The sequence below is a fragment of the Ciona intestinalis genome, unplaced genomic scaffold (genome assembly GCF_000224145.3).
Source record: "Ciona intestinalis unplaced genomic scaffold, KH HT001115.1, whole genome shotgun sequence".
NCBI classification, from domain to species: domain Eukaryota; kingdom Metazoa; phylum Chordata; class Ascidiacea; order Phlebobranchia; family Cionidae; genus Ciona; species Ciona intestinalis.
The window spans coordinates 1-14,721 of NW_004191436.1; the positions used below are offsets into that span (position 1 = coordinate 1).

The 14,721-nt window shown below is 37.5% G+C and overlaps 2 protein-coding genes across 7 annotated transcripts in view; both read right to left on the reverse strand.

The window, feature by feature from the left end:
* Positions 1–652: 652 nt before the first annotated feature.
* Positions 653–5,667, reverse strand: LOC100186313 (kynureninase-like). Its single transcript, XM_004227488.3, is given in 9 exon segments — positions 653–1,273; positions 1,565–1,685; positions 2,053–2,239; positions 2,548–2,719; positions 2,965–3,120; positions 3,393–3,584; positions 3,978–4,100; positions 4,332–4,417; positions 4,822–5,667. Coding segments are annotated over 9 exon segments (1,356 nt in total). The 5' UTR covers positions 4,994–5,667; the 3' UTR covers positions 653–1,126.
* A 407-nt stretch (positions 5,668–6,074) lies between these two features.
* The window catches only part of LOC100183939 (sushi, von Willebrand factor type A, EGF and pentraxin domain-containing protein 1-like), a 21,113-nt gene continuing 12,466 nt past the window's right edge, over positions 6,075–14,721 (reverse strand). For all 6 annotated transcript variants that reach the window (XM_026840075.1, XM_026840073.1, XM_026840076.1 and 3 more), the window contains 15 exons: positions 14,520–14,714; positions 13,978–14,169; positions 13,668–13,865; positions 13,349–13,540; positions 13,037–13,231; positions 12,615–12,806; positions 12,051–12,242; positions 11,481–11,678; positions 11,029–11,223; positions 10,584–10,778; positions 9,988–10,185; positions 9,508–9,687; positions 9,005–9,202; positions 8,219–8,416; positions 6,075–7,259 (listed from right to left, as the gene is read on the reverse strand). In XM_026840075.1, the coding sequence (XP_026695876.1) occupies positions 7,072–7,259; positions 8,219–8,416; positions 9,005–9,202; positions 9,508–9,687; positions 9,988–10,185; positions 10,584–10,778; positions 11,029–11,223; positions 11,481–11,678; positions 12,051–12,242; positions 12,615–12,806; positions 13,037–13,231; positions 13,349–13,540; positions 13,668–13,865; positions 13,978–14,169; positions 14,520–14,714 (2,906 nt within the window). In that variant the 3' untranslated portion in view covers positions 6,075–7,071. The remainder of the gene's footprint in view (positions 7,260–8,218; positions 8,417–9,004; positions 9,203–9,507; positions 9,688–9,987; positions 10,186–10,583; positions 10,779–11,028; positions 11,224–11,480; positions 11,679–12,050; positions 12,243–12,614; positions 12,807–13,036; positions 13,232–13,348; positions 13,541–13,667; positions 13,866–13,977; positions 14,170–14,519; positions 14,715–14,721) is intronic.

The following is a 14,721-nucleotide window of genomic DNA, read 5'->3' on the forward strand; positions in this document are numbered from 1 at the left end:
TCCAAAAATAGTACATCGTTGGCATGATCGTATGGAAGTAAATTAATTAATATATTCTTCAGAAAAACGTCAAATAAACCTTTAGAGCGAAATTTAATTATAAGAAAGAAAAAAATTTAATTATAATACAGCCTATTTTTGCCTATACTTTACCTAACATTATGCGGCTAAGTGTATTCTGTTCTACCTGTATTCCACACTTGCAACTAAAAGTATATATAAACTGATTCACAACTGTTCTGCAAAAAAGAAAAGTCAGATACAAATGTTCGGTACAAACCGACTGTACTCTAAATTTGCAACATTAATGCTAATCTTCTGCAGTAAATCTACAAATATCCTTGGTTACATTTTAAATTCTAATGCCAGTATAACAAGCATAATATTAAGACTCCGCGAAATGAGCCAAGAATTAACAACAACATCAATTTGTAAGCCTATACATTCTATATTGTGACGTAAGTACACAGGAAACAACGCTATATAGTGTCTGAGACTCCTGCTAGACGTTAAAGGTTATATGTCTTGTATAATGTCACGTTTTATATGCGCTGAGACCGTGACAATCGACTTGATGTATAAGAATATACCTCAAGTAAGTCATACTTAATAAAATGTGCAGTAAGTAAAAGGTAAAGGTACCACAGCAAAGTAAAGTGCATTGGTGTATATTAAGTGCCTTGACAAAGCGGGTAAAAACTTATAATAATGTTTGCCCGTATACGGGAAATGAACACACAATAATGATAATCTAACGTGAATAAGCATTTCAAGTAAGATTTACACAACATAACACATAAATACCCAGGGCATCAGATTTACACCAGATCTTCCAAAGAGTTAATTCAGATAACAAAGCAATTAAGTTCACCTTTTGGTAGTAAACAAAGAGATTATAAAACTTATAAAACCGTATTCTCACCCATAGACCATTGTTAATTGTTTAAAACACGATCAGGATATTTAGATGATATGTGCTAAAGGTGTACCATCTTACCCCAGCACGGGACTATAATAAAAAAATTACTATTTTTTATATAAAAAACGGTAGCTTATGGAACGACGTTCCAGGCTAAGATACTGCCCGGCCAATAAAACAATATATATTAAAACCGCCTAAACGACGCTACTGTTTTGACAGTACACCGCGTAAAACTTGGCAAAGTCGGAATACATCCCAATACCTCGTGTAGAATGGATTAGCCGATATACGTAGCATATCTGGATCCTTAAGACTGCAGTTAACATTCTTGCGTTTCAACTTTTCGTGTACCTGTTGTGGTTTAGAACGAAAATATATAAAATACTGTGCGGAAAGATAACATTATAACAACCCCTATGTTTCATATTCGTGTTTTACCAATTACCATCGATTTTTAAGAGTCGTGAGGATGCTAAATGGTTGTTTAAATTTTAAATGGTCCGCATATTTCATACAAACTTACTCATGTAAACTAACTCACTACGTTAATGAGACATGCCACATGTGTGTCATATGACTTCCATTGCGTCACCATGCGGATAATTATAAGTATCCCATGCATTCAAAAAACAAAACACCTACGTCCACGATGTTTCTGTCATGTATTTTAACAGTTAGTTGCCCACCGCGTTGCTTGTAGTCAGAAGGCGATACAATTTCTAGACCGTGTGTTCGTAACTCCAATAACAACATCTCTAGGTAGCTAGAAAAAATAAGTTCAGTTGAGTTTAACAGAATGTAACTGATTTATTCTAGCATGGCGGGCAACGGCAAATGTTATAATACGAAAAGTGTTTTGCTTCATACGCCTATTAGAAATCTCTCTAGATATAATAATGTGGATTAAGATGGATATCGCAATGTCACAAGAAAAGGAAAGCATGAAACAACTACCCTCAACCTAATACCTTTCTAAAGGTCTGTCTTGTAGGTTGTCGTCTTGTCGGTCCCATCTGTGAATTTGCTATAGCATATACTGATATCTTGACTATACACTACAGACTGTGTGTATAGACATACAACCCAAAGTAAATTTACCTACAGTGTATACGTTGCTTGAAACAACCTACCCTATAAGTAGAATGCTTTTATTCCTTAACTTAGAGATACTGGTCTTCTTAAACACTTCCAAGCTACCAGCAACACAAGCCAAGTTCAACGGTGAAGGCGCGGAGTTTCTGTAAGCGTTAATTCCAACCAAAGGTTCCAAGCCAGATTGAAAATCAAAACGAGTGTTAATGTCGTAACCCCACCAACCTGTAGTAAAGTATATTTGAGGCTCTGTGTAGTGAGGTGGGGGAAGACGAGACACCTTTAGCACACAATATCCAAATATCCTGATCGTGTTTTAAAAAATTATTAACCGTCTATGGAAGTCGTGAGGACACGTTTTTATATTACTTGGAATGTTATTTTTTACTACCAAACGGACGAGTAAATAAAATGAAAAAGTGTACCATGTACCCCCACCCTACTATTTTATTGATGATATAGATATAACACTTACAGTAATAAATAAACTTTATTTAAAGTTTTATATTCTTATTTAAAGTAAATTCTCTTACCAAGCAACTTTGGGAAATTGTTTCTTTCGTGTCTTAGGTGCATGAACGCCCCACCAATGGTACCAGGTCCACTGTTCATAAACTTAAAGTTTCCCCACACGGCAAAGTCAACGTCCCAACTATGCAGATGGAGTTACACAGATCCAATAGCTTGAGCAAGATCAAATCCAACCTTGTGTAAAAAATTTTATAGTACCGTGGCGAACAACATTAGCATGTCATCATAATATAGTAGGGTGGGGGAAGAAGAGAAACCTTTAATCTAGTTTCGTGTCCTATTTGGTATTCTTCACGACTCTCATAGACCATTGTTAGTTGTTTAAAACACGATCATTACATTTTGACATTATGTTCCAAAGGTGTTCCATTTTACCCCACAGTACTACAACAGACAGAAGTGTATTAATGAACACATACCATGCAGCCTTTAGCATGTGCAACGTCTGTTATGGTCTTCATATCCAAGAGTTGTCCTGTTAGATATTGAACACCGGAGAGTAACACGAGGGCGATGGACTCGCCTTCGTCATTGATTACATCAAGTATATCACTTGTGTGTAGAATCAATTCCCCCTGTTGTAAGGAATGCAGTAAAAATATGAGGCATTACCTCGCCCGCCTCTAGTCCAGAATTTTCTAAAGGATTGAGGCTTGATGCTGCTACCAATTTGGGCATGTGTGTTTATGGGAAAGGCACTTAATGACAATAGCTCAAACCCCAAACCCATACCCCAAAAAATCACCCACAAAGTTACGTACTTGGTAATTCGTAATCGGGCACGTGGTGTATAAAACAGAACACTCGTGTTATAGATTGTCGTAAATACATTCAATCAATCATTTACCTTTCGTGGCTCTAGCAGCAAAAGACTATCTTTGACATTAAACCCTCTTTGTTTTATATGAGACGCACACGAGAAATAATTGGTGGGGAAAGTTGAGCCTTCCAATAATATTTTGTTTCTCGATTTTGTTGGGGAGTAAAACGAAGTCAATAGAAGATTGAGGTTGACTGTAAGAGTGTTCATTAACGCGACCTAAGAATATAAGGGGTGCATGGTAAAACAGTGGATTCAAGATTTGTAATGTAGTCAACGAGCATGAAGTTTATCAATACACCTTGTGTGCTTGGTGTATAAGACGATACCCATAATATAGTAGAGTGGGGGGAGATATAGGACGACTTTTCTTTCTATATTTTCCCGTATCTTTTAGTAGTAAACAAAGAACAATTAAAAAACTACAAAACCGGATTTCCCTACTCAGTTAGACCGTTGTTAATTGTTTAAAACACGATCAAAAAATTAAGATATTATGTGCTAAGTTTGTCCCATCTTCCCCACCTACTATATGTATCATGGCCTACTCAAAATGTATTGAGTAGGCCATGTATGTATATATAATAGACGCTCCAATTCACAACATTATACCTCATCACTATATGCTCCAACAAGTTCTGCCACTCCTTTAGCTAACGATACGTCACTGAATATATTGATGACGTCAGGATATCGATACGTCATCGATCCTCGGTCGGCCCATTCTGTTAAAACCTAAAGTAAAAACATGTTATTCATAAATGCATGAGGTTAGTACAGGTGGAAGCTTATTTGCCCTCGCGTATGGGAAAACGACAGACGTTATAACATGCTTGAGAGTTACCACGTATTTAACTTTGTGGTTGATGTATAGCTGCCAGCTTAAAAATATAGCATTTAACTTAAAGTAATATTTTTCCGCTAACACATTTCGTCAGCCATTCGGCGTTAATAACATAGTTTTACCTTGTTGACAAATTCTTTAGTGCGTTTTGGTTGAAGGCCAAGGGAATGGGAACAGAAATCAAGGCAACTTTCGCGATCCTGCTCGTCTGTTGAAGACAAAATACCCGTAATATAAAGTTGCACGGGTCGTTTTTTTTTACGCACAATTTTCTTCCAATAACCTTTATTTGTTTTAATTAAACACAACTCGATCTGGGTTAGTTTATGCAGCATTGTGAGTTTATCCAGACCTTTATTTGACACATTAAATATCAGTTTTACTGCCAGTGTAGTTTTAAGAATTTTCGTAGTTGCTAATTTCCTTTCTCTTCTTTGTTTTAATTAATTTGATCTTGGCAATCGTATTCGAAGAGGTAAACGTGCTAATTTATGTAAATGTGATCTAAGTTTTGAAAAAGGAGTACAGGATACGTGGCTGTTAAATGCATCATATATACAGAAACTCACAGGAGTTACAAATATAAGTAAAGCATTATTAACCTTTACCTACCAATATTTATGGAGACCTTAGGGATACAGAATTCTTTTCTTAGATGTGAGAGAGGATCTTTTCCGTCCAATATTTCATGGAATTTATCATCGAGTGGTTTCAGACCGTGTTCTGCTGCTAACTTTGTTAAAATATCTCTTGGGCGTTGACCGTTCGTACAAATACCGTTCATTATTTAGTGCTGTACTAGTATGTTGCTTGCCACTCGCTGTAATACACTCAACTGCATTACAGCGAGTCCAAGACAACGGTTGATTAATTTGCGAGCAAAAAATATGCGAAACCATAGAAAACCTGAATCTGTTAAACAGTCTCAGTACGCGTTAACTTCTCCGTAATTTATGTAAACAAGTTATACCAAGTAAAAAAATGCTCGTTATGAACAGACTGTGCACTAAATTTGCAACAATAATTCTAGTCTTCTGCAGCAAATTGATGTTTAGATTTTGTAAAACGAGAAGAAGAAAACAATAACAATTTTTACACGCTGACTATACATGCTATATAACATCAGTCGCTGCGACTCGTGCGAAAATAATTAATCTATTTAAACAGATCAAATAACTATAGGGCAAAATGAAAACTTTTTTTAAATAATGTTCGGCTAATTTAATATCATAATATAATAGAAATGATTTTCGACTATTCACAACAGAACTACCATTTTGACCACTAACACCAAAAGCTGATTATACATTAAATAAAGGTCCACCTGTTCTAAAAGCATATCTAAATGTGGTCACGGGACCAAGAACGTATTTATAATGTATGACTGACTAGACAACTTGTAATAGGTGACCACTGGGTTGGGGCAATAGACGTTAAGTGTCTTGCCCAAGGACATATATGACTGTTACAACATAGAAGAGTTATAGAAGAACGTTATAACGCAAACGGCGTTTACCTATCTTGTTTATAATCTGGAAAATGCACTAAAATTTTACATGCTTCCGACTGTATATAACGCATTGTGCGAACAAAAATTCTTTATAGTATTCGTTCTTACACAGAAATTATATTGGGACGCAGGTTTCATATTAAAGTAATAGTTACGGTTTAATTCCTATCTATATGTATATAGTCTTATAACCGCGTCTTACAACCTATAGAAATGCTGTTACTTTCGGCAAACAACCATTTTTTATTTGTATACATTTTCGTGTGTGGTGTTTATGTTACAGATAGTGTTTATACTCTTGATGTACAAGAAACGATAACTCATTAATGGTAAATACGCGACAGCCTTTTTTCGGGTGTGTTGATATATTTTGTGGTTATTTATTATCGGTCTGGCGAAACAACAGTCTCCATGTCGATAATGCATACAAGGCAGATACTTACACCATTATGTATGTATAGGAAGATAGGACACCTTATCATTATACTTTCTCGACCTATTTGGTAGTAAACAAAGAACGTTCAAAGAATAATTAAAACGTATTTTCACAACTTCCATAGGCCGTTGTTAATTGTTTAAAACGCAATCAGGATATTGAGATAAGCTGTGCTAAAGGTGTCCCGTCTTCCCCCAGTCGACTATATACTTCGAATATAAGCCAATATAAAAGCAACAAAGTTTTTTCTAAAAACGACCAAGCACTGAGCTTCGAACCCAGTATACTATACAGTTACCAGTTATTTGCCTTTTAGGTACTAAGTCACGGTCATATAACAGTAAATTACATTCACAAAGTATTTTCAAATGTGACTTTTAATTTAAATCGCAAAAACGCAAAACATAAATAACGATCTATGGTGCAAGACAAAATAATAAAGAACATATAAGAGAGAAAAAAAGCGGAGGTTAAATAAATTGATGCAGCCTATAAGAAGGGAAGTAACCTGAAGCATTTATAACTTGAAGATTTGTATTGCGTTACCAAAAGACTGGATTCAGATACATTTCGTGATATGTGTAGGTGATTGGGGCCAGATTATAAGATGTACATAAACACCAGTTTTAGGACAATTTTAAGTCAGAAATTGTTCTTAATTTAGTAAACGCATATAGGTCAAACATAAAAGTGAAATTGAATTATAAAGTTTTGCTAATAATGACATTAGAAATAGGTGCGGACGCAACTTCTGAAGAACTAACCCTACCACCTTGAGCTGTATACCTTGTCCTATATAGGTTCTGTCGAGCACTGCTCAAAACTGATAAATAATTCAACATAAAAATAAACCTATCTAGCATGCAATGCGAATAACCCCACGTAACCACGATTAGCGTTTTGTGTGATTATGACGTCATACAACGCAGGTGGGGCTCGACGCGGTCCACGTTCCAGATTGTTGACACGTGACCGATGTATCGCCTAACAACCGCCGGCCGGTGTCGCACGAAAAGTTACAAACCGTCCCCAACGCGTCATTGCTGGTCGTGCATGTCTTGAAACCAAAATCAGGGGTTGAAAGGCCAGGGAAACATTGGTATCCTATTGAGTTACAATATATTAACTATATATCCAGATAAAAGCAAGGGTGGTCTTAAAGTTTTGGAAAATGCATCGAATAGTAATGTAGGGTAAGATGGGTGTTTTAACAGTTGCCAAGGGTTTATGGGAGTCGTGAAGATATGGTTTTATAATTCTTTGAATGTTCTTTGTTCATTACAAAATGATGGGACGAGAAAATAGAATGAAAATGTGTTCCATCTTTCCCCAACCTACTATATCGCAAAAGCCAAGCGTAATTCGCAGAATAAAGCAAACAGCATATAGGACTATATAAGTTTTTATGCTGGTTTTGCCTGATGAATCCTATAGACACATTTTAAAACTTTGTAAAACGTTTACCAATTAGATAACTTAAATAGCCTAAGTAATACTAATGATAAATGGGCAACGGAAAATATGGGTCGAAGCACTTATTTTAAGTCTGACAAACCAGAATAGACTTAAAGGCCAAAATCTAACGTAATACGCCGACGTAACTAACTTACGCAACCTATACGAGTTGTACAGTGACCATATGTTGTGCTCTACAAACAATTACTCCACAAAAACAATTACAAACAATCGTTGGACAACAATCAGGCGACAATCAAAAACATATAAACACATCTATAATAATAATTAAATTATATATATATATATTATTAATTATATTCTATATTAATAATTATAATGTATGTAGAAGAAGCAAACAACGCGAGTTGTTTTATATAGAAACAGACGAAACACAGGCCGTGCAGGTAAAAGGTTACCCATATTATAAAATTTTCGGTATTTTATTTCTGTTTTTGTCAAAACCAATTTTAACTTAAACTGTAACACAACATAGCATTTACTCTGCTATACTGATAGTAATCCTAATATACTTTACTTACTGATACCTTTATTACCCTAGGCTCACTATACTTACTTATATTAGGTCTAATATATGTTTCACTTACTTATGCAGCTTCCTATGTTTGCAGTCCATCTCCCAGCACCGAGACAAGTCGCTCTACTTGGCCCATTTGGTCGCCAGCCATCGTCACATACCAATACACATTCCGACCCATATCTATTCGTCTCCGACTGCATGGGTCCAATACCACACACAATTCTGCCACCTACTTCTACAGATTCCAGCTCGTCGCAGTAAATTGCTAGAAATTGACAGAAGATCTTTTTAAACAGCAGTTGTTTGTTTTACTTATATACGTTTTTAGCTTAAAATATATATGTGCACATATGCACTGTTTGTTGCATTCTGTATTAACGTTTTTAGCTGCTAGCCTGCTATACATCGGCTTAGCAGCCAACTATATTATGTGCACAATACAGCTTGCTACATTACCACACTTAACTTTAAACCGTTGTGAAGATTTGTCAGTAAACATCACGCTGCAAGTTGTAAAAAGCGCTGATTAAAACACGTCGACTCGTGTCCCAAGGCGCGAAGTTTTTAAATGATTACTTTAATCAGAGGCAAACTAGAACTTATGTAAGCACTTCACGTTATGTGTGTTGCGTTTTAAAATGGGGTTTTAGATGGGCCTCGTTTTGTGTAATATCTTTCGCCCGATTTTTATTTTGTATTTACAAATTTCAAGTGTTGATTGTTATTTCGTAAATTCTAATAGTATCTTGATTAAATTTTAAGCATGTGGCGCGGACGAATTATTCTTTGTCTCCAAATCACGTGAGGTAGGAATGAATCAGCATAAACACTGTTACGTCACAATTAAACTCACGTTCACAGAGGGGGTAACCTCCGATAAATTCCCCGAACCCGTCACCATCCGTATCCACTGAACACGTGCTGCTGGAAGCCCCCACTCTTTCGTAGCTCAGGTCGCAAAAGAAGTTACACACACTACCAAACATGTTCCCGTTCGTACAAAACACCAAACCATCTTGTGGGTTAACAGGAACCGGGAGACATCGCAAAACTGCACATAACGGAATACAATATTTGTTTTAAATGTAAAACAAGTCTTTATTTTAATACACTGATTCATAAGACGAAGGCAACCTGCATAGGATGTTGAATTTTGGTACAGTAATAGCCAAAAGTGTGTAGAACGGTTGTATAATAAACACCTTGTTGCGAACCAATAATACTAAAGCATATTTTCAATTAAGGGATGCAAAGTTTGTAAATACTAAACAGAATACCCCAAACTTTTTGTTTATTTAGAAATATTTTTAGTCAAATTATCTTGATACCCAAATTAATACCTAAACATAAACTCACGTTCACAAATTGGTTCCGGTGCGTCCCACGTGCTATCCGAAAGACATCTTCGTCTCTCCGATCCCACTAAGCGGTAACCCACCGCACAGGTATACACGCATTCACTTTCAAATAAATTTCCATAACTACAGGTAACTGAGCCGTTCCTTGGGGCAACGCTTTCTGGTGAGCACTCGTTGCCTGTTAAAGGAAATAGTAAAGTTATAAACATGTTATGAATGTTAAAATTCTGGTAACTTGTAGTGTTAAGTTTGGTCTAACTACAATTTAACATTTTATTTATCTGCTCCTTTAGGATAGCGAAAACCAAATTAACTAAAGCAACAAAGAGTAGGTATAAACAAAAGCAAAACGACAGAACTTAAAAAGCTAATGTTACAGTTAAACTTGTCAAAAGGGTTAAAAATCTTGCTTTATATAACTGTTAATATTTAGTTTTACCATTGGTTAAATATTGCACAAGCGCAAGTCCTAACTTACTAATACATGTAGGTGGTTCCTCTTCTATACTCCACTGGCCAGCGCCATCACTATTGGGTTCCCCACACAACACAGTATCGTAGCCCACCAAGGAATAACCAGGGTTGCATTCAAAGAAACAAGCGCTGCCGTATAAAACACCTCGCGTACAAGAGATGCTTCCATTGACTGGCGAGTTTTGAACTTGACATGTTATCTCTGAAGGGATGAATGAATGAATGACACCTATATAATCTTGCGTGTCATGGCAACGCTATGCAGCGTGGTAAACTTCTGTGGGGTGGAAAGTTGGGGTGTGTTTTACGCACGGGTGTCTTATTTCATTAACCTCGTGCTCGCTTACCAGTTATCACGTATACGTAACTTCAATATTCTACTAACAGCAAACCAAATAATCCACACTGTGTGATTTGTAACTTTTTTCGCACCGACCCCGCACCGAAGTGGAACAGTGCAGCCGGCACTGCCATGCTTTATACATGGTGCAGGAAAAGGAATTTTTAAATAAAAACAAACTTTAAAAATACACAAAAAAACGTGGGTGGAAGAAAAATTACTAAGAAACATAATATTGAAAAATATTCAAACAAAATCACCTTTACAAGTTGCTGGATTTGAACTCCACTCTCCTTCTCCATTGTTGTCGTCATCATTGCACGTTATGATGTCATTGCCACGTAAGAAGAAGCCATTATCGCATGAAAAGTGACATTGTGAGTCAAGTTGACTAAAGTCGGTGCAATTTATGCTCCCGTTAGACGGCGCACTTAAGCTCGGGATGCAAATGACCTCTGTGGAGGGAAATTATATTTTGAATTATATACATTGGTTGTGAAAGAGACTTTAATTTTATTTTAAAAATACAAAAATTCAAAAAAAGTTAGTCCGAATTAAAATAATATTTGGACAACCCATTTTCTTTAAATAAGAGAGCTTTTATTGTTATGTCTCTTGCCTCCAAGACACATATGTCCACAGTGGTGGCATTAAGCTTTGAAGCGTCTACTCTAACCACAAATCAAATGACATCCACCGACTCACCGTTACAGACAGGAAAATCTGCCGACCATTCACCAACCCCGTCATTATTGGCATCCCCACATTGAATGGAGTTTGATCCAACCAGGTGGTAACCCCTACTGCATCGGAACGCACAGTTACTCCCGTATGCGGTGGATAGACTGCAAGCAAACATGCCGCCAGGTGGGGCCCAAGAGATGCTGTTGCAAATGATAGCTGGAAAACAGAAAGTCAATTTAAAGAAGTATATTAAAATTGTAAAACTCGTATAAAATCATGGTTGGAAATGATTTTTTCTAATGTTTAACAAATAGGAAAGCTGTAGTATTCTCTAAAAATTTATTAGTATATAGTCAGTTAAACCACACAATAAAATAATACTTGGGCAGGCGATATATAGCACACAGTGAGATACATACCACTTGAGTAAAATATTAAAAGGTTGTGTTTCTACAAAATAACAGACTTCGCACCTGTACAGAACGGCAATACTCCTATCCATCGACCAATCTTTGATCCGGGAACACTGGCACATATGACGTCATCAGTGTTAGTGACGTTTGTAAAACCTTCGAAACATTCGATGCTAAGAAGGGATCCAACTGTGGCTTCAGTTGCAGATGATGTGTAGACTCCATTGGATGGGGAGCCAGGGTCGGGACATAGTATAACTATAAAGTATTTGTATGAGGGTTGAATGAATAATGTAACTTATTTATTTAGGCGTGGCGAACAACAACCATTGTTATAACATGGATGTTTTGTTTCATACATCCCGGTCAAAAGTTACCACTTGCGTAATTTTACTAGTGCATGTTTTTGGTGAGGGATTTTTTCTGTTCGACTTGCAGTTTAGTTTAGAGTTAGCTTTAGACAATCACAATCCAAGGGAACACCGGGTTGGAAAAAATTGCGTTTAGGTGCCTTAACGTATAGATACGAACGCCCACAATCGTAGCCGCGGTCAAGCATAAAACCTGTATCTTCCGTCTATACGGAAGTTGTTCGTTTTCACCTAACTAATATTGTTTAAAACCACTCACGTTCGCACACGGGGGGAGGTAAGGCCCAATCTCCAACTCCGTCATCGTCTACGTCATCACACAATGACGTTATGCTTCCGTTGAGGTAATACCCGGGGAAACACCGAAAGGAACCCACAGAACCCCAAACGTACGGGGGGCTTGAAGCCACGAATCCATTAATAGGTGTTTGTAAATCGATGCATGTTATTTCTGGAATATAAGACCTTTTAAATGCTGATGAACAAGGTTGGACTTTAAACAGCACCCACCAGATCGCCATTAAACGAAAGGGTTTACGAAAGAGTTTATTGCAACGAAGTTTTAAAGAACCTTGTGTCATTTTATGTATTACCGTATAAGTAACATAGTGGATGATCGATTCATTTTATGTGCGTTTTCTATGTGTGTGACAATTTGACAACCCATAAGAAATAACAGGGTTTGAGCAATGTTAATTAAGTGTCTTGCCCAAGAATTTGGTATCATCATCAAGCATCGAGCCTGGTATCGATACAAGCGCCTAATCATTGAGCCATGGCGTCGGATGAAACTTAAATTGGAATATGGAAAACAGAAGCTCACGTTCACAAGCCCCATAACTTGACGTCCATTCTCCGGTGCCGTCATTGTTCACGTCACCACATTCTACTGTGTCTCGACCAATAAGAAAGAAGCCTGGGTCACATGTCATGGTTACGTTATCACCAAAAGCTCGCCCGTGATTGGATGGAATGGTCGCGTTGTCGGGTGAGGTCAACACAGGACAAAAAATTTCTAGAATACAACCACATTAGCGTCATAAATAAAAAAATAGTTGTGCTAACCCTTGGTTAAAATTAGTTAAAGTGCTCACAGTAAACAGCACATAACTGTATATAAAGCTATGGTGCCGTAACATCCTCTGAGAAAAACGGTAAATTAGTTTAAAACACTGTTAGAAGAAGACTGTACAAAAATAGTGACACTGTTATGTGTGTGTGAAAAAACAGTAATTCGCGACTCACGGTTACAAACAGGAGAAGACGAATTCCATTCCCCAATCCCATCATTGTTTGAATCCTCACACGTCACAAACGCTTTCCCATCCATGAAGTAACCTACGTCACATGTGAATGACGTCACTGACCCCCACACTGCAGGGGGCAAGTCGATGATTTGCCCGTTTTGAGGAGGTAGTAGTGGACCGTCGCATGTGATTTCTATGGAATATGACGTAATGAATCATGACGTATAGTCTTTGAAATTAGTAATTGAAATTCAATGCAGACACTGATATTCACTTTAATATTTACAATAAAATAAACAAGGTATCTTACGTGAACAAGTCGCCAACGTTCCGTTCCATTCGCCCTGACCATCGTTGTTTTCGTCCTCGCATAAAAGCGTAGGGTTTCCCACAAGATAATACCCATCTAAACATCTTGTTACTAATGTTGCGCCAAAGTGAAGTGATTGTGACGCAATAAACACTCCATTGTCGGGCGGGTTTAAAGGTGAACATGTGATTCCTGAAAAAGGAAATTTTAAATTGAAATGTAAATAAAGAGTGGCTGCTGATAAAAAAACTTTATTAGCCAACTTAAAACATACTTAATGTAAACAAATAACAACCAAAAAGTTCTTGATTTTACATACGATCGCAAACTGCCGCCTGATTGGTCCATTCCCCGATTCCGTCATCGTTACTATCATCACACCGCGTGGTGGCGCTACCGATAAGGAAGAAACCAACATTGCAGTCGAAGGTGACGTCACTTCCGTATATATTGTCAGGTGATGACGTCACAATGCTTCCGTTTTGGGGTGCAGGAACCGGAACCAAACATGTAATTTCTGTAAACAAGGGAGTACGGCTGGGCTCGTAAACTGTAATTTAGATAGACAGCCGTTTTTTGCTGCTAGGTCGCAGTATGATAAAATGCGTAAAAATCACGTTATGTCTTACGTGTACAAGTTGGGAATTCCCCATTCCATTCCCCGATTCCGTCACCGTTGACGTCACCACACTCTCCCGAAGGTTGACCAATCAGAAAGTAGCCAACATCACACGTGACCTCAGCCACTGAGCCGTAAGTAATTTCCGGTGTATTTATAAACCTCCCGTTTGTGGGTTGTGCAGGGATGGGACAAGTTATTTCTGTGGTAAAAGAAGTTATTATAGTAAGTCAGCAGCGTTGAGCTAATTATAATGAACTTGTAATGCTTGCATTGAAAAATATGATTAATACTATAACGTGCAATTTCGACAAATGAAAAACTGCATAGAGTATGGATAAGTCATAAACGAAGTAAATTAAGAGATTTACTATGCATAGATGAGGCTCTCAATGAACTTGTCATAGATCCTGGAATGTAAGTTAGATATGGCGCGCTCTATTTTATATGGGTAGGTCTGACGACAAGGCGTGCCGGGGGAGCTGGGATTTAGGACAGAGTTTGCCCATAAGCGTTTAGCAGATGGTAACGGTTGACCTCAACAAAACTTACGTTGACAAACAGCCATCGCCTTGTCCCACTCTCCAGCGCCATCTAGGTCAACATCAACACACCGTATGGAGGCGCTACCGATCAGAAAGTAGCCGACGTCACAATTGAACGATTGTTCTGACCCCCACACCGGAAATTGCGTAGAAGACGTGACATTGCCATTTTCTAACTGGGGCAAGTCGGGACAGTAAATTTCTGTAAA